Source organism: Branchiostoma floridae, chromosome 4, assembly GCF_000003815.2.
Source record: "Branchiostoma floridae strain S238N-H82 chromosome 4, Bfl_VNyyK, whole genome shotgun sequence".
Classification (NCBI taxonomy): Eukaryota; Metazoa; Chordata; class Leptocardii; order Amphioxiformes; family Branchiostomatidae; genus Branchiostoma; species Branchiostoma floridae.
Window position 1 is genome coordinate 12276337 of NC_049982.1, and position 26928 is coordinate 12303264.

The 26928-nt window shown below is 41.3% G+C and overlaps 2 protein-coding genes across 12 annotated transcripts in view; one reads left to right on the top strand and one right to left on the bottom strand.

Annotated features, from left to right (window-relative positions):
• Nucleotides 1–645: 645 nt before the first annotated feature.
• Nucleotides 646–9632, bottom strand: LOC118414224 (H/ACA ribonucleoprotein complex subunit 2-like protein). 2 transcript variants are annotated; one of them, XM_035818111.1, is made up of 6 exons: nucleotides 9605–9632; nucleotides 8637–8727; nucleotides 3210–3403; nucleotides 1930–1999; nucleotides 1709–1814; nucleotides 646–1258 (listed from the first exon to the last, which is right to left on the bottom strand). In XM_035818111.1, the coding sequence occupies exons 1-6, from the start codon at nucleotides 9615–9617 to the stop codon at nucleotides 1133–1135; spliced, it is 600 nt and encodes a 199-aa protein (XP_035674004.1). In that variant the 5' UTR covers nucleotides 9618–9632; the 3' UTR covers nucleotides 646–1132. The 2 variants fall into 2 exon arrangements, with proteins under 2 accessions (XP_035674004.1, XP_035674006.1); XM_035818113.1 differs by lacking the exons at nucleotides 8637–8727; nucleotides 9605–9632 and adding an exon at nucleotides 4053–4207.
• A 10677-nt stretch (nucleotides 9633–20309) lies between these two features.
• Nucleotides 20310–26928, top strand: part of LOC118413030 (poly(U)-binding-splicing factor PUF60-like) — a 10854-nt gene continuing 4235 nt past the window's right edge. For 2 of the 10 annotated variants that reach the window (XM_035816160.1, XM_035816162.1), the window contains exons 1-6: nucleotides 20310–20461; nucleotides 21921–21972; nucleotides 24599–24741; nucleotides 25067–25125; nucleotides 25271–25484; nucleotides 26583–26710. In XM_035816160.1, coding sequence (XP_035672053.1) covers nucleotides 20393–20461; nucleotides 21921–21972; nucleotides 24599–24741; nucleotides 25067–25125; nucleotides 25271–25484; nucleotides 26583–26710 — 665 coding nt within the window. In that variant the 5' untranslated portion in view covers nucleotides 20310–20392. Of the gene's footprint in view, nucleotides 20462–21920; nucleotides 22665–23072; nucleotides 24742–25066; nucleotides 25126–25270; nucleotides 25485–26397; nucleotides 26526–26582; nucleotides 26711–26928 lie in introns of all 10 variants that reach the window. The other 8 variants (XM_035816169.1, XM_035816167.1, XM_035816164.1 and 5 more) reach the window with 8 other exon arrangements.

Consider the following 26928-nt stretch of genomic DNA (forward strand, 5'->3'; position numbering starts at 1 on the left):
CTTCTTCTCAAGCTGCCCTCCAAACTTAAATCATTTAGCAGACCATTTCTGTACTGTATATGTTAGCAGGGATCATTATGGGAAGGGCATCCAGCCCCAGGGTATTTGTGAAGTGTTTTGTCAGCCTGTAATTTCCAATATCTAGGAGGCACATTAGTGTACATGCAGTTAAGGAATGCTCTTCCTTTTTTTACTTCGCATAGCACGAACAAAAATGCAGATTTCCTACTCAAAAGAATGTCTCTATCAGCATGTCTACACTTTTCGGCTAGATTAGCCCACAACATACATGATTGCACTCTGAACATGTTGATCCTAAGGTGTAACTACGGAATGTCAATCAGTACAAAGCATCTCATTCTTGATTTCATTCTGTTACAAAAATAGACACAATGACTCATAACTAAACTTCTCTTGGGCTGAATCTCTACCACAGGAAGTGGCGAGACATTCTTATTTTCAATGTCTGGTTTGTGTACAGTGATATAGGACTCTTGTTTGAAGTGTTCTTTTTTGAAACATACTGTTTAATACATACATACATACATTGTGCCCTGGCTTTTTTTATTGTTGCCTCCCAGCCACTACTACTAGTATCCCCAGACCAAAACCGTTGCTTGGAGAATACAAAACAGCTACAAGGGATGGAGTCAGGGATATGTTTTATTGTACAAATGAACTTTTTTTTCCAGAAAAACCTGGATAAAGTTATGTGCCAGTGCACAAAACATACTTTTTGGATACATACATGATTATAGTATAGTGAAAAATTATGAAGTACAGTTAACTAATTCTGTTGAAATATCATTTCCTCAAAGTCAAATCAAAAGTATTGAAAATGGTGTTACTAAAACAGGCACACCATGTTTTTGTTCAAGGTACAGTGAGCAATACCCTATCCAGTGACTCCAGACTGATGTGAGCACTTATATCCTTAACACAAAGAATGGCTACCGGTATTACTTTTTCTCAATATCTAGTTCATAAATGTCAAAATGAAAGTCATTTGCAGAGTGATGCCAAAAAGTATCATACATGTAAAATTATCCATGAAACTAACAAATACTATGTTCAACTGGAAGTGTTGACTTGTTCCAACTATAGCTACAAAACATTTCCCCAAAAAGCATCACTAGATTGGTCTGGGCAAGGTTGACACATCTGTCAGGCACTCGTCATAGCTGGTCTGGTAACTTTCATTAGGCTTCAATAGCACACAGCAGGTAGGGCGCTTGGACCCTGCAGCCTCACCAAGATCCTGGAAAACATACAGGTAAATATATAACTTTTACTCTAGACACTACCAGAAGTAACATATTTGTCAATGACATGGAGAACGCACAAGGTGACAGTTGCAAGGTAACTCAAGCAGCTGGACAGATTTTGGAAAAATTGACAGGGTCTGACAGAATCGTAGCATCCACTGGTGTCTCTGGTAGTTGATGCTACCTAAAAGGTCTGACTGTTTCCAAAGACTATCCAGCCTTGTCCTCTTTTTGCCTGGATGTCTAACCTTCATTGATGTAACACAAAGAACAACAATAAGAATCCAACCATCTTGTTTATGCCTAGTTCACTCATCATCATCATCTTGGGTGTGTTGCCTAGTTCATTATGCAAACCTTAGAAATTAGCAGGCAGAAGATAGTATGTGTCTTTATTGCACAGTTACCACATGTCATTAAGTTCATCCCTTTTCCATACACACCTGTTTGGCTGGCACATAGCAGTATGGAATTTTGGCATCCTCACACACAACAGGGAGATGGCAGTACACTTCAATGGGTGTTGTGTCACCAGCAATCAGTACAATTCTGTAACAAGGAATGCAAAGTTCAGTAAGGATGTACACAGCAATCCAGTGTGCACATAACTTGTAGGGAAATGAAGACAAACAGACAAAAAAGCTAACAACTTGTCAACTCTTACCCCCTCTCTCCTTTTTTGATGAATTTCTGAACATCCCTGATGCCCTTTCTGATGTTCTTGTCCTTTGATGCTGAAACAATAACAAACAAAAAAGTAGTGTGTAATAACGTAAGTGCTCAGTGACACCGTCGCTTCTCTTCTCCCTAAGTCAGAAACATCAAGCTTAGGCAAGCTTGACTTCACTGACTCAATAGGCAAAGCAGGGATTTATATGAGGCTGCTCGGGAAATTCCCTACCCCATTTTGGCCGGAATGGTTTGATCCGCTCACATCGCACCATCGCACATGTGGCAGGTTCTTTTACATGCCCGGGGTATGGCTCTCCACAGACACGGGACCTCCATTTAACATCCTATCCGAGGGACGGCACTCATTTTCACCTGAGTAAAGTCGTGTAAAGTGCCTTTCCCAAGGGCACAAGATCGGCAACACGGCAGCCCTATTTGAACCCCAACCTCTCGCAACTTATCCTAGCTATACAGATTTCGACTTATCCTGGCTATACAGATTTCGACTTATCCTGGCTATACAGATTTCGACGATAACATGGTATCCCAGCATGCCCAGTACCTGATAAACTGAGATATATTCAGACCTGCATATCATATTCCACATGTACAAGCAACTGCTGACATTGAATACTCCAGGTATTGACGTTGAATTGTCTAAGCACTGATGGCGAACTGTCTAGGAATTGATGGCAAATCCTCAAGGCATAATTTGAAGGTGAATCATATAGGCACTGCACTACCAACAATGCTCTCCAAGCAGAGGTTGAGTCGCGTAGATATAGTAGTAGTCGGAAAAATTACAGCGCGACTCAACCTCTGCTTGGAGAGTAACCAACAAATCCTACAGGCATTTTTGACAGTGATTGAGTGAATCGTCTAGGCACTGGCAGCGAATAAATTTTGTCCAGGCACTTATGGTAAACCGGTTTAGTAGCTTTACCTACTGAGAACCTTTTTTTTATAAGTTTAATATGGAAGTACTAGTAAGGGCAAGAGGAGCACCTTGATAAAACCTCTTTGTTGAGGAGCCATGGCTTGCGTGGGAGGGGGGGGCACCCAGGAAGTTTTGCTTTACTCCCCTACAAAAGGACACAGATGTGACTGAGATAAACGTAACTTAAGATTCGGCATTCAAAGAAACTCTCTACAAATTGGTACTAAACATAGCTACGTCACCTTTTACAGACATACACTACTTTCCTCTGCAGAAGCCGCTATGGTAACACGTGCATGATCTGAAAAATCGGCCAAGCCGGCCAATTATCCTACCTTTTTTCACGGTCTTGTACAACTTCTTAGTGAGTTTTCTGGCCGCCAAAGGACTGGCTATGGGGTTAACCCGTGTAGCTAGAACTTCGTAAGCCCTCTCTCTGTCCTCCTTGTTTCCCCCTGACTCCTCATGTTCCTCTTTTTCTTCAGTCTTCTGTTTCTTCGGAGTCTTCGCCATGTTGCTCTGTTGGACGCTGGACGGTACCAAACAAGTCATAGGGTGAATTTTATATATCACTGGCAGTATGATTGGCTAATACATAAAGTAACAAAAGAAACAACAAAAATTATTGTAATGCACACAATTTTGTAATTTTATTTTACTACTTTTTTCCTACTGGGTTTTTATGTTGATAAGTTAGACTTACTTGAAATTTCAGCTTGAATGTATACCCCTTCAAATGAAGTAGTATAGTCAAGGTAGTCCATATATTTCTGAGGGCCAAATGGTCAAATAATAAATTCATAAGAAGTCATACGAAAAGAAATGACATGAAAATATGAATGGTTTTTACTAAGATATAGAGATATTACATAAAGTAGCATTACATTGCATTGAAACTATCATCACTGACAATTACTTTACTTTTCTTTTTTACTGGCACCGTCTTTGATCAGGGTTTGTGGTAGAAGTCAAAAATCAACATGGCCGACGTTTCTACAAAATACATCTCATCGATGGAAGGAAGACGGCAGGCACATCTCCTAACCACCGTGGAGGTATAGCTGCAGACAACTGTCTTGTGAGGGTCGGCAGATCGAAGAGGTTCTATTGGGAATCTTCCACACCATTCTTTTCCATAGAACGACTGGAAAATCCACTACAAAAAGGAGGGTACCTACTCCATAGGTACAGTAGGTGTTGTTGATGCTGACTGCGACTTTGTTGACTTCACGTACGTTCGCTGCGACTCAGACGAACTCGATCGTAGCCTGAAACGTGAAGTCGCGTCGTTCAAAGACGCCCTGCGGAAGGTCGAAGGTCCGTGTGAGGGACAGATCTCCTTGGAGTTCTTCCAGAAGAAGCGAAGTCGGTGGCCATTTCCGTCAGAGAGTATCCCCTGGGAGGTATGACGTCATCTTTACAGATTTTGGATCTGCACAGAAGCAGAGTACATGTGTACTGTAAATCTTCGTCTTCCTTCGTGTGCCCTCTTTCACGACGATGAGTATTATCATCATCGCCACCAACACATCTTTCGAGTTTTTGGGGCAGTTTTGTTTCCGCGTTGACCCCTCTCCACAAAATCATGATCATGTCTTTGACATTTAAGTAGGTACATAACGTGTATATACCTGTTTGAATTCCACCATTGGTAACCTCTGCTTCTCCATATTAGGTGTGGACACTGAAGTTGAATGTCATTGACCTGAGCAGTGAGAGTGAGCGCCAGATCTGCCGAGAGAAGGTGGGCGAAAAGCTCGCAGAGAAAGTCATCTGCATCGCTGAAGCGATGAATCGACACGAGTTCCTCCCAAAGAACCCAAACGAGCCGGACTTGGACAACGTGTTTGACACCAGCTACCCAGATGTGCAGCCATATCTCCACAAGATCACATTCGAGACTGGGAGTTCCAGTGGGGCAAATGTGGGCCTGACTGTCAGAAGACTCTTCAGAGACACTCTGGCCATATAAGAAAGTTATTGTACTATAAAGAACTAAATAAAACCTTAAAAGAGATTCATTAAAAGGGTGGTGTGTGAGGAATTTTAAAGAAGTCACTCCCAGGAAACATTTTGGTTTTCCCTCTTCATGCATTAAGCTCTATATCCTGCAATGTGTTTTCCACATTGTGTCATTAGCACACTTTTGTAATACCAGAAATGTTTCTAGATTGCCTTTCTTGTTGCAGAGGACAGTAGATAGAAGCAAAATTAATGTACACACCAAAATGTCAGTCATTAGATCACTTGCTGAGGCTGTATGCAGTTTTCAATGTTATTTTCAAATGTCAAATCCATACGATAGTTTGTGTCTTTATCACTGATAAGCTCAAGTCTGAAATGTTGGATGATGGATCTGTAGGACCTTTTGTCCTAATACCCGCCTCACATTCGGCGCGATTCGATCGGAAGACTAGTTTACGAGCTCTAAATGACATTTTCGTGAGTATGACGTCCGGTGTTCTCACGATCATCTTGCGATTTTTAGGGATCGCCGGCAATTTTCAGGAGTCTTACGACGGTCGCGGTGCAGCGAAACATGTTCTTAACATAAGCGACAAGTCGCAAGAGATCTCCGAGATCGCAGAGCTCGTTACCGAGTCGCAGACCGTGCTTGCAAATCGTGCGTACCTCGCAAGGGTATCGGTCAATAGTCTTGCGTCTATCCAACGATTGAAGATCGATAGGCGAGCACAGACATAGTTATTAATCATCGAGCGCAAATCGGAAGGCGAACGCCCGTCAGTCGGGCAACGTTCGGGCGACGTTCTCCCGACTTCCGATTGTTTACAAATATTGAATTTCTGGGAGTGTGAGAGTAATTCTAACATTGTGGCCCCTGTGGCAGTATGTAGGCTGGCTTTGTGACACACTTTCCTTTATTGTATCATTTCTATTATGCCCTCGCATTCCATTCATTGGTTAAAAAGATTCCGACAACAAAATAAGCAACATTTATTGATCTCTTGCCTTTTTTTGAGGAACGTTTTGTGTTCCCTTGTCCGCGTGCAAGAGGTCATGGGAGGTTCATTATCATAGATTTATTCACCGTCGATCGCACGAAGCTCGCTTATATGTGAGGGGGACAGATTTTGGGCGAAAAATACGCAAGACCATCTTAAGATCTTAAAACCAGCCGACCTTCCTGCGATCGCGAAGTACGTCCGAAGATCGTATATAATGTGAGGCAGGTATAAAGACACATGATGGGCAGGCTATATTGCATGTATAGCTTACTCTAGTATATACACAAATACTACTAGTCCATTACTGGGGGGATTGGTGTCATATTGCCAGTTGACACATACCATATGTGTGCAGGCCAACATTACAACCTTATTGTGAAATTCACCATTTTCAGTATGAGAGGGAAAGATGGGTGTCTATATTCTGAATGTAAATGCATTGTATCTGTGTTTAGACAATAAGCAAAAGAAGAAAGACACCTTAGAAAACATGTTTTTAATTATATTCACTTTACATTGTAGTTGCTTATTAAGCTCTACACTGTATTGCAGTTTGCTTTTGTTGTTTGTTAAAGACAACAGAAAAACACTTCTCACAGGCTCTGTGCACGGTATGTATATGTATAGAGAGGCCGGCCTCCTAAAATAGTTGGAAGTATTTATAGTAGTAGTGTTTTCATTCCCCATTGGATGACAGTTTACCCACTTAACACCTTGTTACTCTGATGAATGATATCAGGTAGATTAAGTGCATAAGAAAACTGTATTTTCTGCATATGTTATCCATTTCTGAATACAACATTGTGTGTAGATGGTTCTTACATGTACATAATTGCCAACCAGCTATGTGTTTTCAATGTATGCCAACATCGTCTATTCATGATCAGCTTATGATCATCTATTTGGCATTGATACTCTCAATTAGCAGAGTAAAGAAAGATTGCAAGTCATTATCAGATGAAGCACCTCTTTTTCAATGTAAATGTTGTAGTAATTTTACAAAAATGTCATCACTGTTTTCAATGATTTAAAATGTTCATTTGTTACACAAAAGAAGTATGAGTCTGCTTGCACAGAGATCGATTTACACCTGTCCATATGTCCCCTAAGTATTGATGATGAAGTGGTTAGCATGAATGGCAAGCAACAGAAATAAAGTACATGTACTTGTAAAAGGTATTACATGTGTATCAGTTATAAATGTATTGAAGAGCAGACACTTTTATTACTTTAACATGATGTAGGGCATGATAAAGCTTCCTTTTATTATTTCAAAGATACAGATTACATGTACACATAAATGTAAATGCTTTGCATGTTCTCACATTAAACAAATGGTTAATGAGAGCTGATGGGCTCCTATACAGTATGATACAAAAGAGCCCAAAGGCCAAGTGTGCAGAGTTCTAGACCGGCTAATGTGCACACCTAACAGCACTTGGCCTTGCCCTATTAGGTCCTAAACAGCAAGAGATTGGGTAGCACAGGATATGCAGAGTTAAAGACATCTTATGTGGTCACAGTCGTTCAGTTAATGAACAGACTGTACATTAACATTTGATCCAAATTACTAGTCTTTTGCTTCTTATAGATTCAGTACGACCAAGTCAATGGTACAGGTGAGTCTCAACTCACTCAGCACAAGCAGTTCATATACAGCCAATTATGAATAAGTATACTTGGCAGTAGTTCCACCTATATATTTATCTATGGCTTTGTCTTTTCGGCTCTTATTGAATTGGGGACATAGGAAAACGATCATGGTAAATAAATAGCCTCTACCAGGCTCCGCGGATCGCTGGTCAAATAGAGCTAGAGGGAATACATGTCAAATGTATGTAGTATGCTAGGGGATTCGGCCGCCCAGAGGAGTCAGTATGCAATCCAGGGTGGAAGCTACTGCCAACTATAAATGTTTATTTATTCATTATTGGCGTTCTGATTCCTCTGGCCGGCCGACTCCCCTTGCGTAACATTCCCTCTAATTGTCCAATTTCGAATTTGACCAGCGATCCGCGGAGCCTGCAGGTAGAGGCTAGTAAATAAGTATTTATTTATAAATAAGTACTAGTAAATAACCGTCATGCTAGTTATGCAGTTAACGGCGTCATATAGAAGTAACTGAGTAAAGTACGCATTATCCTTGGCTGACCTTGCAAACATCAAGAAAGGCTACTAGTACTTGAGTTGGCGGGGATTTAATTTCGCGGTAGCGGGAAAAAGGACTTTTCGTGGTGGTTTTAAGTTCGCGGTAGCGCCATGAACTGTAGTCTCTTACTCCCATCAAGGAGGTGATATAACCTCCTTGCTCCCATGGAATAATGTTCGCGGTGGTTCTAAGTTCGCGGTGAAGTGACCTCCGCGAAAACCGCGAACATTAAACCACCGCGAAAGTTTCTGCATTTACAGTATCTTACAGTTATGGTTATCATATATTCTAGACATCTTGTTCACAATTGAGCATCCACGCAGTAAATGTTGGCTTTGTCTCGGCAGCTCGTGGGCTGGGAACGCCGGAACAGAGGTCTTCAGGTCACCGGAAGGGTGGGGCAAATTTAATAGCATGTTCTATATATGATAGGTTAAGGTCAGAGCAGCACTTATTATTACTTAATGTAGACAGTACAAACGATATTATGATCGTTAATGTTTTCATGATTCTTTTACAATATTGATTGGCGTGAACAGTAACCGTCATTTCGTGGCGACGTAGCAGAGTTTATTTCGAACAAAGACTCGTCCCGCCCCCATGTGACTTTGGACTTGTCCTACCCCAACAGCAATGTACACATGTACCTTGTACCTTGATCCCTTAACCCAGTATTCCCGGGTCGTGGGGGCGCTGCATGGTGACGCTGTGAATCAGGTTCCTCCGTTCCATTCGGCCCTGCGTCAGCGGGAGGAACACATGTATATTTATGATAATTGCGGCAACGTTAACACCGGATGTGGGTAATTTTCCAGGTAATTGATTCCCACAAAGCAAAATAGTAATAAATCGAGACACGCTCAAACGTATTTACGTTAACTTTTTATGTCACAAATGTTCATATTTGCTTCATCACATCCTTCTATTCTGTAGTACATGTATACTAGTAATATACATATATTGGTGATCATATGTTCGGCCAACACAACCACTCATTCCTTCAAAAGCATACTCAAAAGCATATAAATTTCACATTCTAAAAGTCGGATATACGCAACAAGTATTTTGCGCATCTTGAGACTGTTCTTCTGAGTACACACGTAAGTTTCGGATTGGAGGGAAATGCCTAAATGAGGTACATAAACTGGAACTAAAACAACACATATTTTTAAGTAAATTACACGGGACATTTGGTGGAGAATTTACGAATCCATGATTCCCTGGTGCCCGCCATTCCATGAAGAACTGCTCTATCATGAAAGCCTGGGTGTCGCGAAAGCTAGAACAATTTAGCGTTGTCTATTTCTTATCAATGAAAGCTAAGGGTCAGAACTTTCCATAATCATCCTGCTGAATTACTATGGAAAAACTCTCAGGTCAAGCGCGAAGAGTCTCCCTGTGCTTTCTTTTCATTGCTTCAATCATAGTACAATATGATTAACGTTGAGGTTGAATCAGCTTCTTTCTTATCCATGTTAGATCATCATAATAGATGTGATACAATCGATGGCAGGTGAATATTACAATGAACTGAACACATAAAGATTATCTGGAAATAAAGCGGGTATATACATTTTGGCAGTGCCTACACGATGTGGGGGTGGGGTTTTCATACCTTGCTTTACCATGTACAATAAACCATCCACGCTAGAACTACCTGTCGGAAGCTTTGTCCGATTGAGTACACTACATTGGGACCGCGGTATTTTTGTTTGGTTGTTTGGGGACGCCGGAAGTGAGTGGGTTGTCGGGGCACAGGGAAGGGTGGAACCAATTAGGCGATTCTATTTCTTTTTTAGGTAAAGTCCAAGCAGCATAGATTTTCATACATAATAAATGACCTGAGATTACCACTGTTCTCTCATTCTAAATACAAGCCGACAAACAAAAGATACCTTCAACAATACGAATATAATCTTAATTAAGGAAATGTTTTAGGTGTTGCCGAAAAAGTATTGCACGGGATCCTACCGGAAGTAACTCTGTGGTGGTCCAGCCCAACGTATTGTTATCATAACTTTGACAACCACCTGACGAACTGTGTTCTCATACAGATTCTCGTCAAGAGAGAAAGTTGATTCCCGCCAATCAGTGAACCATTTCACCACGCAAAATTGTTTCTTAATCAGAGTTCAATAATGATTGTCACTAGAGTTATGTAAAGAATTTCCCCTTGCCTCAAGGGACAACTACATTTAGGTAAATGGTCATTCTTATTGCGGAGACATATTGGCAGATGCATTGGTGGTGGACTTAAGAATGTTTATTCATTTCCTGTTGTTCCTGGAAGGCGCTAGTCAGCAAGTACAGTGTTCCACTTAACTTCTAGCCAATGTTGGTAGAGTTACTTCCTACTTCGTGCCACGGTGCTCGGATCTCCACGTGGCTGCAGTCGCATAACCCCGCGTAAGCCGCACACGGCTCCGCACTAGGGTGGACGTCTCCTATGTTCGCATACATGAAAGACTGGGACTTAACTACGCGCTATGGTTCGGAAGAAACTACGATGGTTGAAATTCTTTCACAGGTGGGTAATGACTACGCAGTTTTATTTGCGTGTCCACTATGGGTCTTTTCGATCGAATTTTTGCTGACCAAAGAGGTCCTTTTTTCAACCTCCTTGGGCTGACGGACCTGACCGGGCGGGATAGTAAGGCCAGGGGCATGAGGGGGCTTCGTTCCTGTTCTCTGCTAGATGATCATGCCTGCATTTGATTTGTCAGAATTGTTCTTCTTTTCAGATAGTCCCGGCATATCCGGGGGTAACCAAACTGTGGTTTTGGGTAGGTAATTAGGACATTCAATTTTTTTACCTAACCCAAGAAGGTCATGTTTTCGGTAGCGTTTGTTTGCGTATGTCAAAAAGATATGGATGACTTGTCATGAAAGTTGGTTTGTCCTATCGAAGAAATGCTGCGATTTTTCATTTTTTAACGGTAAGTTAATTTGAACGACTTATTAGCCTGCTTTGCATGATTAATGAGAACATTGTACAATCTTTACGTGGAAAATGGTGGCATATCCATACTAGTGACACATGTAGGCGAGATGGCTGAGGATATCATCAGACATTAATAAGGTAATGTCACAATATCTTCATGAAGAAGGATATTTTCAACATATGTGATTTGAAAATAGAACATAATGACCTTGTATAGGTTACGTTAATGATATTAAACTTTATATTTGCAAAGACTGCACAAATCTTATTGATTAGTAAATATTCAAATAGTAAGTTTTGGGACATGCATCATGCAAATTAGGTCAGTGCGCGCGCATGTGTGTCGTGGTAATGTTAGTAGGTATGTGTGTGGGGGGGGTGCGTGCGTGGTGTGTCTGTCTGTCTGTCTGTCTGTCTGTGTGAAATGATTCGTAATGCATGACCCTCAAGGTAGTCCAAAAAGATGATATTAGACCTGGCTTCAACTTGGACAGGTGATACATGTACAACGCGTTCCTGAGTAGAGAGTGGGCGGGTTACATGTGGCGCTCCCTTCTTAGTCTTCTATGATCAAGTCCACCCCCTTGACGTTAGTACTTTTCCACCACGTGCCCCCCAATTCTTCACTGATCTCCAAACAACTTCTAACGTTCTGATTGACGTTGACGTTCTTGTCAACATTCTCAGCATTGATATATTCACTTATTTCAGGTTGATTGACATGAATTTCTGACGTCGAAATGGACATTTCATGATTTATGTATGTCAGAGTATTCTTCAAGCAGAGGTTCGGCTCCGCTTTTTCATGTGTTTTTAGGTGTTGTATCGGGCTTTCTATTTTGTACGTTTTCTTTAAGTCCGCGAGACGAAGAAAACGTACAAAATAGGACGCCCGATAAAACCCATAAACACATGTAAAAAGACAGCCAAAGCCCAACCTTTGCTGGGAGAGTATACGAGAGTTATTTCTTCGTGTAATAAATGGAATAGGGTGTAGGAGGGGGCATGGCTCCCTAGCACCGTGATAGAATAAGAAGAGGATATGGTCCCTGACATTCTTTAATTATTTATTAGTTTTTACAAATAAGCCCCGGACGCCGCCTCCAACTTCTCTTTAGTCACCTGTACACTTTACTTTGTGATAACACCTGTAGGCGGCAATTAGGACTTCCGGTGCAGAAAGACCTGTCTTCTCCTTAAAGGGGGGAGTGTCAGTCATTGACTCTCACTTTCTCACAAGCCGGGCTGACGGTGACACAAGCCGCAACAAGTTCAACATTCTTGCCAAAATGTTAAAGTCAGATAGCAGTTAAAATCTGAATAGCAGCTATTGGATATTTGACCGAGACCGTTGAACATACGTATCAGGTTTCATGACGCGAGTCTCAGTTGTTTTTCCCAAGATCAAGGTGAGTCTCGCCGGGCGTCGATATACTTGACGATCTTACTGGCCTCAAAACTACTTGTCTAACTTATAATGGATAGGAAAGTATCGTGATTGACAACACTGTGTACTGTTTACTGTTATATATGGCCATGGCTAGCGCAAAGATTTCAGACAGGGTGTCCACGCATGTTTTGTGGGCGGGGCTATATTTTCTGTTCTGCGCGTGTGTGTATGGGCACTAAGTGTGAAAACATGTATGCCCTTTATACAAGTAAATGATCGAGCCATACATCTTATCTAATAATCATAGCAATCGATTTGGCTCAAGTAATGTTCTGATTATGCTACTGCCTGAACACCGGGTTTGCTGCAATGTGCAACGTATAGGTATGTGAGGCGACGCAAGTTGTCTTGAACATGGCCGCCATTGTATTTCAACTGACACAAACACTTGTTCATGTACAACACTCAGCAGCAACTATTAATCTATATTGAAGCTGTTAGCTGTAGACAACATCATATACTACATATGTATATGGCATATGCTGGTTTGGTTGCTCTTGCCTTGCGGGGGGTGAAGTCGACCCTTCATTGGGTTGATTTTCAAATCCAGAAAGATAAAATCATTGATATAATCCTTTCAGTACGATTGCAAAGCCGAGCTGGAATGAAATCCACCTAAAGGGTGGTTTCGGGACTGCTACACCTTCACGCTGTTCTCTTGTCGCTCTTTTCATTCTCCAAACAGAGGATTTTGTGACAACTTGCTGTGTTTGTGTATATCAGGATGATGGTAGAATTGTAGAATTGCATTTTGCCATGGCAGCGGCCAAATTCTTTACAACCCACTCACATGTTTTGAGGGCCATTTGACAGTTTCTCGCCGAAAATGTCTTGCAGTTGCCATAACTTAACTTAAGGAGAAAAATACAACAATAATCGAGTACAACAGCTTTATATATATATATATATATATATAGACCGATGTTAGATTTATTTTAGACATGATTGACGTGGGTTTCTCCACGTGCGAGATTCCATTCTTGGGATTCATGCGTTCAGATGTTAAAAATGATTTTGTTTAAAAACAGTTCAACCTTAATGAAACGTTGCGTTAAAGATATAAATACCTGAATCATAGCCTTCTTCGATTTCTGGCCCATGATGGAAAATAGCGAACCGGCGCTAGCCCTCCCCCCAGTCACGACTACTGAAAATAGTTTCTGAGTCAACATGTTGGTCACGACAACAGGAAAAATTCAGTCTGTTACTCACGTTGTTAGCACAGGCAGGGGGAGCTATGACTACAGAAGTGGCCGACAGAGTTTCACTCATACCAAGGAGGTTTCACTCACACTAACATCCTTGCTCATACCATGACGCCTTCAGCATATCATTACTTTTGTCACTCCTGCCACTATAATCTTACCGATATATACTATAATCTTACCGATATATACTAGTGCGGACTGATTCTAGAGCTCAGGGTACTCATGTTGGTAACAATCAAGGTGAATCTGACGCCTGTAGTAATGGAGGAAAGTAACATGCGGAGAAAGAAATTGCCGGTCAAACAAGAAACATTCCGGCTGCCCAGTAGGTCATAACTCCACAGTCTGATGAAACGCGAAGAGTATAAGAAGAATATAATTATAAGGTGTCTCAATGATTTAATGACAGGGAGAAATGTTTCCAAATCGTAGATTTTCTACCGTAAACCCGTTGATATCATATGCAGGACATCACACCTACAGTCTCTACACGCCCATGAGTCACCACGTCCTGCGCTTCACTTTTCGTAGAATCAACATGATGACAAAAACGACTACTTCTGCAGTACTGTTACTATGTAGGTCTACCAATCCACCACGCCGACACCACCACCATGCCGGTCGGGACTTGGCGGACCAGACGGTTCTTTATTGTGTCCTACTGGCTCGCCAAGTCCTAGTCGGCTGCGGTGAGAAACGCCTGTCGATCCCCACCGCCAAACGTTTCGCCGATACTCACCGATATATTCATTCCCTACCCACTAAGTCATAGCTCCACAGTACTAGTGTGATGTAACGCGCCGAAACACAATGAGTGAATGAATAAATGAAGACCTTTATTGTACATACATACCCACTAGGTTCAATACAGGTCACAACAAAAGATACATTGAATATATACAATGAATCTACAATACTCAATGTATCTATTTAACGACGGAGAAAAATGTTGCCAATTCGTAGATTTTCGTACCGTAAAGCCGCTGATCACACATACGGTCTCCACACACCCCTGAGTCACCACGTCCTGTACTTCACTTTTCTAAGAATCAACATGATGAGAAAAACAACTCCAGCTGTACTGTTTAAGGTCTGCCAATCCACCACCACCATGCCAGCTGTAGCCGGTCGGGACTTGGCGGACCAGACGGTTCTTTGTCGTGTCCTACTGGCTCGCCAAGTCCTAGTCGGCTGCGGCGAGAAACACCTGTCAATCTCAACCGCCAAATTTTTCACGACTCTTTCCTGACTACGAATTTTTGAGGAACAAGTTGTAATTCGCATCAGGTACACAGCAACGGGCCAGGGTAAAATGAGCTAAACCCGCGCGTAAAGGCGCAAAACAATACTACAAGTAATGTGCAGTACATGTGAGAAAGTATTTGGTCTGGGTGCGTTTTTGTTTTCTTTGAGTGTGCTACTTGACAAAACTCGTCAAAACTTGTAATTTCCACATTATTGGCTTTCCCACAAACTTAGTAATGGCTAACACGAATGCCCGACTACAGAAACTACCACTACTGCAGCAGCAACAATACTAGTAACGTAACAACAATAACATGCTGCAGTCAAGGTTTTACCTTTGGGTAAAAGAAAAGTGTCTGGTTTAATTTCTACATCCATTATTGTACATGACATACCAATGCGATGTTACTTCTACCGATGTATGAACAACTTGTTCAGAGAATCTCCACTTATAAGTACAAGTTAACTTTATTTAGACAACTTTCATAGCTGATCTACTAAGCTTTGAAGCTTGATGACAGTATGCTGTTGTTATGACTGATAATACTACTGCAGCTAACAATGTTTAATTAGCATTTGAGAATGTTAATGTTCTACATTTAAGAAGAATGTAGATACAAGGATGCTATATAATCATCGGTAGAAACTTAGAAATTTTCTTCTTCCCAGTCTGTTTGATACTATCAATTGTGCTTACTTGTTCCATTGCAAATCCTTTGCCATGTAAAGACTTTCAAATTAAGATGCATGTAGCATAAAAAAATCCCCACTAGTCCAAGATGTATTTTTCTTAATATTCTTCTTCATCTTGCTAAAGTAATGGAACCAAATGCAACCCGAGTAAGTGTTTGACTCATAACGTGGCTGCTGACCAGGACGTCAGAGTTTACAACGTTACTCTGACCAATAAAGTTACTAATGTTGCCTCGCGGGGTGGTGGGACAACGCGGAATCCAGTGCCGAGTAGTGTATGACTATTTTCTATCTACCTATACAATGTTTATAGCGTTAGATGCCTATATCTTATCTACTTTATATCTTCTGAAATTCATTGGCATGTAGGATATACTCCCACGGCGTCCACACCTTCTGAGTCATGGCGTTCTGTGTTGCACACGGTGGGGGAGAACAGGCATAGAACCGTGCTACATTCTCTACACCTCCAGATTCACCACACCTTTTGTAGAATCAACATGGTGATGAAAATAGTTTCAATGTTACTCACCTGCTGTAGATATAATCTTCTATGTACACCTTTTGAGTCACTGTATGGGCTACACTTTTCCTATGTAGAATGAGCTAAAAAATAATAAACGCAACTGCAGGGGCATTGTAGGTATTTGGGACGGGAGCGACAGTCAGTATCGCCCACTGTAGCCAGTCGGGACTTTGCGGGACAGACGGTTCTATATCGTACCCAACTGGCTCTCTAAGTCCTGACCGGCTATGGTGACTCTCATCGACCACAGCTCCACTCGATCTTAACCGTGAGTTTTGCAAGATAACTTTCTGATCGCTTGAACGGAACAGTTAACTCTTTTAACATTTCCGAGAATTTGCTGAAAGAAATCCTCTAGCACGGAATATAATACACATACACGTAGTGTATGCATAACATACATACAGCAGAAGACATGTACCAAACATATTCTTTTTCTTTTCCTTTTCTTTAACTAAAACAATACTGTTAGGTCATTCCATATTTGTTGGTATAAGAAGACACGTCGACAGCCAGGAAAAGGAGTGCCTGTATTGCGGATATACAACTCATACAACTATAAAAAACAAAATAAGATAAGTTCATCTGAATGAAATATGCGCCTTAATCTTTGTGCCAAATCGTAACTTCTTCTATAACATGAGCCTGCATGCTATGATTAAAAAAATGGCATCGCCGTTTGACTCAATCTCGTGTGAGAATTGATTTGAGAATTAAAACTGATGTTAGTAAAAGTCTACAACTGTGTGGGCGGAACGATGTAACCGTACATTAGGAACTATATATATATAATTCGCATTTCTTAGGCCGTGGGCCCAATCATGCGGCTACATATCTACAGACCTTCAAATGTATACATAAAGTCAGTCAATCTTATTAACTTTAGCATTCCACATCCGCCTATTTCTAACATTAGGAACTAAAGATTTCCCTATATATGCTTTAAGTTTAACAAAACATGCTCACCGTTACCGACCGGGGCCTCGTGAGTCAGACGGTTCTATATATCGTATCCTACTGGCTCTCAAAGTCCTGATCGGCTGCGGTGACTTTCCGACAGTGTGCTGAATGTTTGCTTCCATAAAATGTAGAGAGGAAGGTTAATAAGCACAACGTGTCATTCTATCAACGCTTTCCGGATCTTCTTGTCTGAAATAGTATACTGTATTCAGAATAAGATGAATAAACAGACAAGCGAAATTGTGTATGATAGAAAATATTAGATCTAAGGATTAAAGGAAAGAAGAGTAAAAATTCACGAAAAGAAATAGTTAAAGCTTTCGTAAATACAGTTCTGACAGCATTCTTGCCTAGATAAGTCACATTCGCAAGTTCGTCTTGAAAGTCACCAGAGCAGTCTAAATCCATGTGGATCCAAGTATTCCCTCAGTACATGATTTGGCGACACAATGCACGTGCCAAATGATGCCCACTGTGGTCAGTCGGGACCTCGTGGGCCAGACGGTTATGTAACAGACCCTACTGGCCCGCTAAGTCCTGATCGACTGCAGTGACTTCATTTTTCGATGCCAAATATTGTAGAATAATAACAACCGTTGCCATTTTTGGTTTGACCTTTGACCACTGATTTTGTTCATGACGCCTCGGTTTACTCGTATATACTGTATGGTGTCCACTGGTTGTCGTTACTGAATGTAACATGTTTTCTTTTGTTGTTCATGTATAGTGGGCCCCTTGGAAATCAACTCCTAATAAGTTGAAGGGGCTAGCCACTTGTCTTGAAATTGATAAATAAAGGAATAAAGAAACCTGTTGACTCCACGGTATTTTCGATCCACTGTTAGCAAGAAATATACATGTAATATTTTAGATTCGATAAATCCGAGTGATAAAAACGTTGTCGAATCATTTGTCAGCATGCTCTTCTCCGATTTCTGTTTCAATACGAAAAGGAATACAAACTGTAGACAAACTGAACCTAGAATTTCAGTCGGTACACGACTCAGTAATATTAGTAGTTGTTCAGTTGCCCCAAACTATACTCCTGAGCTCTTACTCGACATGGCGTACCGTATATGATCAACGAAATATTGGGAGTGTAGCTGTGAAGAGCGCAGCTTAGTTCACCCATATACAGTGGACAAGTCCTGTACCCGATTACATAGCGATGCAGAAGTTGGAAGATGAAATGCTGACTTGTGAACAGTGACTTGTGGGGTCAGTCGGTAGAAAGAGATTTTCCTACTGGCCTGTCAAGTCGGTGTTCACATGAGCAGCTCATACAGCTCACGCAGAATACGGTTAATCGCTTTAGACGATATTCAGCTACTGAATGAGTCACCTGTTGGATCTCATTACATCTTGAATCGTGTTGCCATTCCACTGCAGCACCGTTTGTTAGTGCGTGTCTAGTAATACATGTTAGTCTCAATTCTTCAAATATCTGTAATTGATTCATGTCTTACCCATGTAGATATGATGCACAGTAAAGCATCTCAGCGTATTGGTTTGCTTAGAAGAGTACGACCTTATCTTTGTACAAATGTTGCTAACATGCTGTATGATCCTGTATAATGTCATCGTTTTACCAGTGCTGGAATACTGGGTCATCTGGGACAACAGCAGTTTAACACTCTAACAACGCCTACAGGTTCTTCAGAACAGGGCCGCAAGGATCCCAGAGCTAACGTCGAAGAACTGCATTCTACACTACGATGGGAACTCAAGACTTATTCATTATGGTGTACAAATGTTTGCATGGACTAGCACCTAGCTGTCTACTCAATACTTTTAACCATAACAGTTAATTACACAGTTATATTAAACACCAGACAGGCTCAACAGTAATACGCAGACCAAAAATGAAATACACATCTCGAACAGGCCAACGAACCTTTTGCTTTCAGAGCTGTTTCCATCTAAAATTCAACATCACAAACCACTCTGAATTCATTCAAACGAGCCTTACAATCTGACCTCTGACCCCTCTGATCAAAGCAATGACCTAGTATTTGTTTTTCAGTTGAGCTTGATTTTAAAGTTTGTTTTTGTTTTGTTCTGATCTGTTCATATAGTGTAATTTTTGTTGCAATCCGTTTCTGTAATTAATGATCTTGAGTTGTTAGTATTTACTTTGATATGTTGAACTAGTTAGAAACGCTTTTTACGATTATTTACGTTTTATGTTGTATGATTATTGTTCACGTTGATTGAATTGTCACAGGGCTCCCTTGAAAGTCAGTCTGCTAGACTGAAGGGACTACTCTAAAAGATCAATCAATCAATAAATAAATGACCGCTTATTTCAATGTCGTAATTCACACTTCATTCTGATTCACACTTCATTCTGCGAAGACAATCACGTAAGATCGGTTCAAATGGACGTCAAGTTTAAAAGTCTTTATCAACTCTTCGTACTAACTGTTAGCTTCCATACGGCAAAGTACTTGATAATTACAGAACCTGAGAAACGCTTGGTCCGATGGCAAGCATAAATCCAGACTTCCTGTAACTCTTGATGCGCAATTGTCATGGTACCGGCTGTAAAAACCCCACATCACAAGGAAACCCGGGAACTGAAATTTCAGCCTCATGATGTTTGGAATCCCAAAGAATAGAAAACCTTCGCTCATCATTTGGCATTGCACATATATGATCACAAATGGCTTTCTATGTTCTTGCTGGAATGAAAGAAAGAATACATAGCTTTCGCCATTTACTAAGTAGTCAGATTTCGCGTTGACAAACGAAATGACCACATTTGTTTTCAGCAAACTTTGCCATATTGTAACTTAAATAAGTAGAAAATAGTTGTCGTTTATCGTGGACGTTGCTTTTTTTACAACAAATACAGAATATATTCCCTTCAACTCTGACCGTACCCAACTTGACAAGTTCCCTGGTACTTTAGTTAGAAAAAAGATAGAAGCACAAAAATCATATTAGTTATGCAATTAGCTAAAGCATTTACAAAGCGAGACGAAGTACATACTAGTATACATTAGTCATATGGTAAGATCATTCGTTGAACCTCCTTGCCATGATCAACCTCCTTACCATGACCTGTACTTTCATTAACTTTACTACTCGCATATTAAAATTGGTGTGATAGCGGTGCTTTCAATGCACTTATACGGAGTACTCAGACTCTCTCAGGCTTTTCAGTTTATTGATAAAGTTAACGTTGCATTTATTGCCTTCGCCAAGAAGGTTTTAGAAGTAGCGTTTGTGGGTGTGTTTTATTTGATTAGTCACAAAGTATACGATCCACACGCGTATTACCGAGTACCCCCGTAACTGTTTGGGCCCTTCCGCTTGTTATCCCTAACATCCGGGTACTTTAGAGCCGGTCCTAGCCAGTTCCACGTGATCAAACTGCAATGCAGGGAGCTGAGATGGCAGCCACTATGGACGCGAGCTCTCAGCTACCAAACGGCGATGTTAAACAGGTAAAAATGAACGATGATCTCTCAGAGTGTCCATAAATACACGTAGCGAGTATCTGTTATGGTAATGAGCCCGTGCTAGACGTATTTTGGTGAGGAATCGTGCAATGTTACTCTGCTGTTCCCCTCGTCTTCAGGACTGCGTGTCCGCCATTTTTTCTTCGCCTAATGATTCGTGCGAGAACTGTCCAAATTGATTTTGGGCAGCTGCAGAACCCAGCTTCAGAACATATTTCTACGCAATTTCTCAACAAGGTGTCTTTAATCTGAGCTCGAATCCTTCAAGAATCGGATGTATCGATGGATCACGCAGTTATAAAGGATAGATATTTTTGGCACAGCCTATTTTCTCTGCGGCGCAGTAAACGGCGGCACCATTCCAAGGCCGCACTGCCGAAAATGGCCACGCACCAGGCATGCGAAATTGTGGACGTGAGTTATGTGAAGAACGTGTTGTGCAACACCGTAACCCTTCCTACGTGCCTGGAAATCTCAATGTTTACGGTTATCTGTAATAACACCGGTTAAATCATACAGCGTTTTGTAACTGTACATCGCACCAAGGTTCGCACCTGCACAAAGAGTTGTGAGGGGGTGATGCCCAGTGATAAGTTTCCTTTAGCTGTAAACTTGTTCCGTAGTCTCTTGACCAAGGTTTCCTGGTACATGATGCAAAAGACCAGAAAAAGTAAAATTATTCACCCAGGAATTTGGCAATTTGGCCTTCATGTAGAATTCATACGTAAAGAGCTTGCTTGTTGCAGACAAGGGTTATATATATAGTCAGATCAGCCCATGGCATGGCAAGAAGCGGCAAGGATAATGATGGCAGTGAAGCCCAAAGGGTAGCCTAATGGGAAATTGGCCGATTCTTAGCATATGCTTAGTGTAATGATGAAACGTCACCTTTGCTTTAAAATAGAATATCACACACTTAACATGAACAGACCGATTGTTTTGGCATATACATTCACATGCCCTTATTACTTAGTGTTTTTATTGTGTTTGTCTATTCAAATATATACAGACATCAAATTGTAGTACCATAGGAAAAACATGCAGGGTAGGCAAGCTTATTTGGTTTTCTGTGCACCTCGGAGCCCTTCCCCCCAAAAATACACTGGGTATTTTATTTTACACATTTGAAGACAATTAAAACTGAGTCTCAAGTTAAGATCCATGAAATGAAATTTGAGTATACTATTTTTTTAGTTACAATATGTAAACATAAGCAAACAAAATTAGATACCGAAATAAAACAAATAAAAGTTTACACATTTGATGTTAAATGAGTCAAATGAGATAAGGAAAGAAAGTACTGTAGTTGATAAGCATGTAAATGCACGAGATTTGTAAATGCTTGAGTAGCATCAAGTTGATCAAGCTAGATGACAAGTGATCTTGCTTTGAAAAGAAGTTCAGGTAGACTGTCCCCTAACTTTGCACTTCTGTTTTCTTGCAGAATGGAGATGGTGAGCCCCTGTCAAAGAAGATCAAGACAGAAGATATAAAAGGTAAAGCTGTCTTGCTGTGTTATGTTTTTACTTACACAATGCTTCTTATATTGGCCATGCATGTCTTGCGCTCAATGCACCAAGTCTGTACCAGTGCTAACCGAGTAGAATTACCATTGTATATGCAAGACCAGATAAGGAAGGGAGGACATCAACCAAAAGATTGAACCTTTTAGCCAGGATTAGGTGAACTTTCTTACATGTAAATATTTTAGCTTCCTCAAAATGTTCCGTACTATATTCTCTCCCTATAAGGTGTTTTTACAGGAGAAAGATAAACGACTTTAAACCTGAACTGCTGAAGAAGGAAAGCTGTTGAAACCTGAAGGATTTATCAGGTTGTTAGCAGGTTTGGTTGTTGACCCATTTTGGCTTGTTGGAAGTCCGTTCCACCCTCAGCAACAGGCTCATGTTTCTTGGAATGTGTGAAATTGGATGACTGGCTGTAGCATACCTAACTCACTTCACAAGGTAGTGTGTGGATCTCCTCTGTGTTGGCAGTTCATAGCAGCTTGTTTGCACTGTTTCTATTTGTGACCTCTATCCATGGTCTGCTGTGTCATCTTATCAATGTGGATACATCTTGCTCGGAGATTTTTTTCTCTGTTTTTGAGTTTCTGTAGAGCGTACGGTCGGAGCCATGTTGTCGTGGGGTTTTCCGACACCAAGGCTTCTTGAAGACTTGCTGAAAGGTAACAGTAGTGAACTGTAATAGAGCATGTGTGCCCCGAAAGTGATTACATCTTATTCTTAATGTCAGAAGAAACTGTCATGGTGTCATGGCCATGCCAGGGGTTTGGTGTGGTTCGCTATAGAGCCCATTGGGTAGGGCCTGTATTGTGTAAGGCCATGACAGTTTCTCCTCTATTGGATAGTCTTGATAGTGCTAACTGTTATAGGACAGTACAACTTATGCTCGTTAAGCCAGTGCCCTATAGAATGGTCCACACACTTAGTATAGAAAGGGCACTGGCTTCTCGAGTGTAGGTAGGGTGGTATAGAGCACTGTCTAGGTTGTGCAGTTTTATGTTTTTCAGGTTATATGCTCTTAAGGGTACTTAGGTATCTCCTTGTACTAACCATGTTTTTCTTCTTTCCAGTTCTTTCTTGTTTCTCCTGCAGGTGCATGCACAACTCAAGGAATTCTAGGTTCCTCAGTTGTCAGAGTCAGCAAGCATAGTACCCAGGACAAGTTTATGGTTGATGCTATAAAGCATCTCTGCTTATATTAGTATTCTTCCTTACTGTGTTGATACTATAGGCTAAAGTGCTGTTGTTGGGTGAATGCTGTCAGTGCTTGAGTGATTGTTATTTGGTTCCAAGAAACATGAAGCCGAAGCTGGCAGGTCCTCCCTTCCGCAGGATTGTTAGTAGTGGGCAGTCAGCCTGCATGAACCTGCCATGTTAACAGGGCTTTTTTGTTTCTCTTTCTTCTTTTTCTCTTGTTTGTTGCCACAAAGATCAGATGGTAGAACGAACGCGAGGTTTGACGTATGACGTTGGGTGACGCCCGCCAATGCGGCGAACAGCGGGCAACACAACAGCTCCAATCCACCGCCATGCCACTCCACATCTTAGGTTCCCTGTCATCGCCATTTTAAGACTGTAGTCCATTTTTATCGTTACCTAGCACTGTTCGTGTCTAGACAAACCATAACTGTTGACAGGGATAAAAATATGTTCTGTTTTTATTGAGTCCTAAAGCTGAGGCCACTATAGATGCGTTATTTGCTTGTCATTTTAAATTGTGGGAGCCATGATTTGAAGTAAGGGCAAGAATTGATAAGACCATCTACAGCAAACCTCATCCCGTGATTCGTGCTCAACTTGTTAGATATTTGGGAGGGGACGGTACTTTTCTTTGGGGAGTGAAGAGGTCTCAAAATAGAAGTTTGCATGTGTATGGGGAATCAAGGGCTCGCTTGAAATCTGCCATACTATGAATAGCTGTGACATGGCTTTTTTGTGTAACTGTTGGGTGTGGGAGGTGGCATAAAGCCCTTTGCGACCACTAACTGATGCATTTTGTCTCCCCTTCCTGTCTTTTTCTCTTGTGTATTTTTGTATGATGTAGTAATAACCCAGCAGGAGTGACACCATGTGGACCGGATGGCGCGCTCATGCTTCATATGGCGCATCCGCCCTTTATGTTGGCCGCTATGGCCGCCGGGACCGCGATGGGTAACACAGCGGAGAAGAAGGTTTTGTGTTAGCTCTTCCCAGTGTCAAAGTGTCTCTTGTCCTCTACATACAGCATATTCCACACACACATTGCCAGGCAAAGTAAACTAAATAAAACCACCTGAAATCAATTTCTCATAGGCAAGACTTTTCATTCTTGAGCTCTCTTCTATCTCCGACTTTGTTTTTTTGTTGACTTTTAAAGATTTTGTGGAAGTTTGACTCAGCTTCACATCCCTTTAACTTCAATATTAAAGGTTAACTCTGAAGAGAGTAATAGACTGTGTTCAAATCTCCAATTACACTATATAATGGGGACACGCACACGTTCAAACACATAGATTTGTGTCTGCCAATCAAAATAACACTCTCTCCCTGTACTTGAAATGGCAGACACATTTAGGTAGTAATCTAAGTAACTAAGGAGACTTATTCATGGTTTCAGGCGATGAAGGAAAGGGAAAGGCCCCTGGGCTACCACCACTGACCAAAGATCAACAAGAGGCAGTGACAAAGGCAAAGAAGTATGCTATGGAGCAGAGCATCAAAAGTGTGCTGGTGAAGCAGACCATTGCACACCAGCAGCAGGTATAGAAATGTCTCTATTGCTCCATGAGTAGTGGGTGGATTTTTCTTTTTGTCTTCCCTTTGATGAAAGGCAAAGAGTAAGGTGATTTGTCAATGTAGACATGTAAGCAAGGAAGCAATAGTCATTGAATTAAAGGGATTGTATCAATATGTGCTGAAGAAGATAGGCTGAAATATTGTAACACCAGTCTTTACATCACAGTCATAGATAATGGTGCGCACTAAAATCATTTTAAACATTCCATGTACATGTGGAGACTTTGTCCAGTTGTGTGAATAGATGCACATTGGTCTTTTATTAACTCCGATCTTGATTGTTCTTCAGCAAATGACCAACTTACAGATTGCAGCCCAGAGACAAAGAGCCTTGGCCCTTATGTGCAGGTCAGTATATGCATTAGTTGAACAGTAGCTGAACTCTCACATTGTTCATGAATTTTATTAATGTCTAATTTTTGTGATATTTTCTTGATTTATCTTGTCCACTCTGCATATCATCTCAAATTATCTAACTTCACAACTTTTTTAGAATCTATGTTGGATCCATCTACTATGAGCTGCGAGAGGATACTCTGAAGCAGGCCTTCAGTCCATTTGGTCCCATCAAGAATATAGACCTGTCGTGGGACCCGCTGACCATGAAGCACAAAGGCTATGCCTTCATCGAGTACGAGATCCCTGAAGCTGCCCAGCTGGCTCTGGAGCAGATGAACGGGGTGATGTTAGGTGGAAGAAATATCAAGGTATGGGGTCGGCTGTGGTAAAGGTAATCACTGCTTATGGAAAGGAAAGTGGCAAGTACTGTGACATGTCACAAATACCTTTTAGCAGTTTAGCCTTGGAAAAGTAATGTTGTGTTTCCAGTTTTGGTCTTTGATTTAAAAAAAAAATAGGGCATTGAAAATGTAATGGTGCATGAAGCTAGGAGTTTGGGATGGTTGGGAAAAACAGTAACAAGTAGGCAGGGTTGAAAGTTGATGATATTTCTACTAGTCTATGTTGTAAAATTTTTCATTTTTTTATAAAGTAGAAGATAGAAAAGAGGTTTGTAACAATATTGATTTATGTACTTATGTTGCATTATGTTGCATCAAGCTAACAGTTTGTTAATCAGTGTTAAAAGTTTTTTTTACTATGTTTACTATACATTTTAGCAGAGATGACATTTCATGATATTGATAATGTTAAATGTATTTTCTTTGACATTTACTTTCCCATTTTGTGTTGAAAATGTTTGACCTATGTCACAAGTATTAACCTCATTTTTGAGGCATGACTAGAATTTGACCCCTCGAGCATCTCAAGCAGACTGACAGTTGCCCCAGGCGTGCTGCTGTACAGGATTGTTGTGATTAGTCCGCTGAAAAGATGCTACAGGATGTAGTGATCGTGTGGCAGCAGTACTTGACAACCTGTCTTACAGTGGCCTGCAAACATTTTGCACCCCCCTCCAAATTATCTTGAAGATGTGCACAGAAGTTACTTTGACAACTCCAAGCTGATATGTCTAGCCACAAACTTTTGCTAACATATCTGACAGGCTTTGCCACGGCAAGCTGTGCCCTGCCCCCCTCCTCCCCATGACAAGGCTAGTTACTGAGAGGTTGTGGAATGGACCTCCATACGTAGCGGGACTCAATGTTTGCCGTTTCTCAGGTGGGTCGCCCCAGCAACATGCCTCAGGCACAGCCTATAGTCGAGCAGTTGACTGAGGAGGCGAAGCATCACAACCGCATCTATGTTTCCTCGGTCCATCCTGACTTGTCGGCTGACGACATAAAGAGGTCAGCATTGCTGCACTTAGTCGTGTTAAACCCCATTTGTCATGTCTCCTTCTGCAGGTTGGTCGCCCTAGCAACATGGCGTCGGCTCAGCCAATAGTAGATCAGCTTGTAGAGGAGGCCAAGCATTACAACCGCATATACGTTTCCTCAGTGCACCCCGACCTTGCGGCTGATGACATAAAGAGGTCAGGGTTTTCACATAATGGAGTGCCCAAGGAAGATAATCAACCCAGACCCTCTCACCAATGTGTAGTTAAGACTTTTCACCTTAGCTAAGCTCACAGAGATAGCTATCACTGCTGTGGTGCTTCATATGTCACCATGACAGTACCACGACATGTAATAACTGCAGTACAGTCTTTCCTTTCTTTCCTAAAGGCGAAGTCGTCATCTGTACAATGTT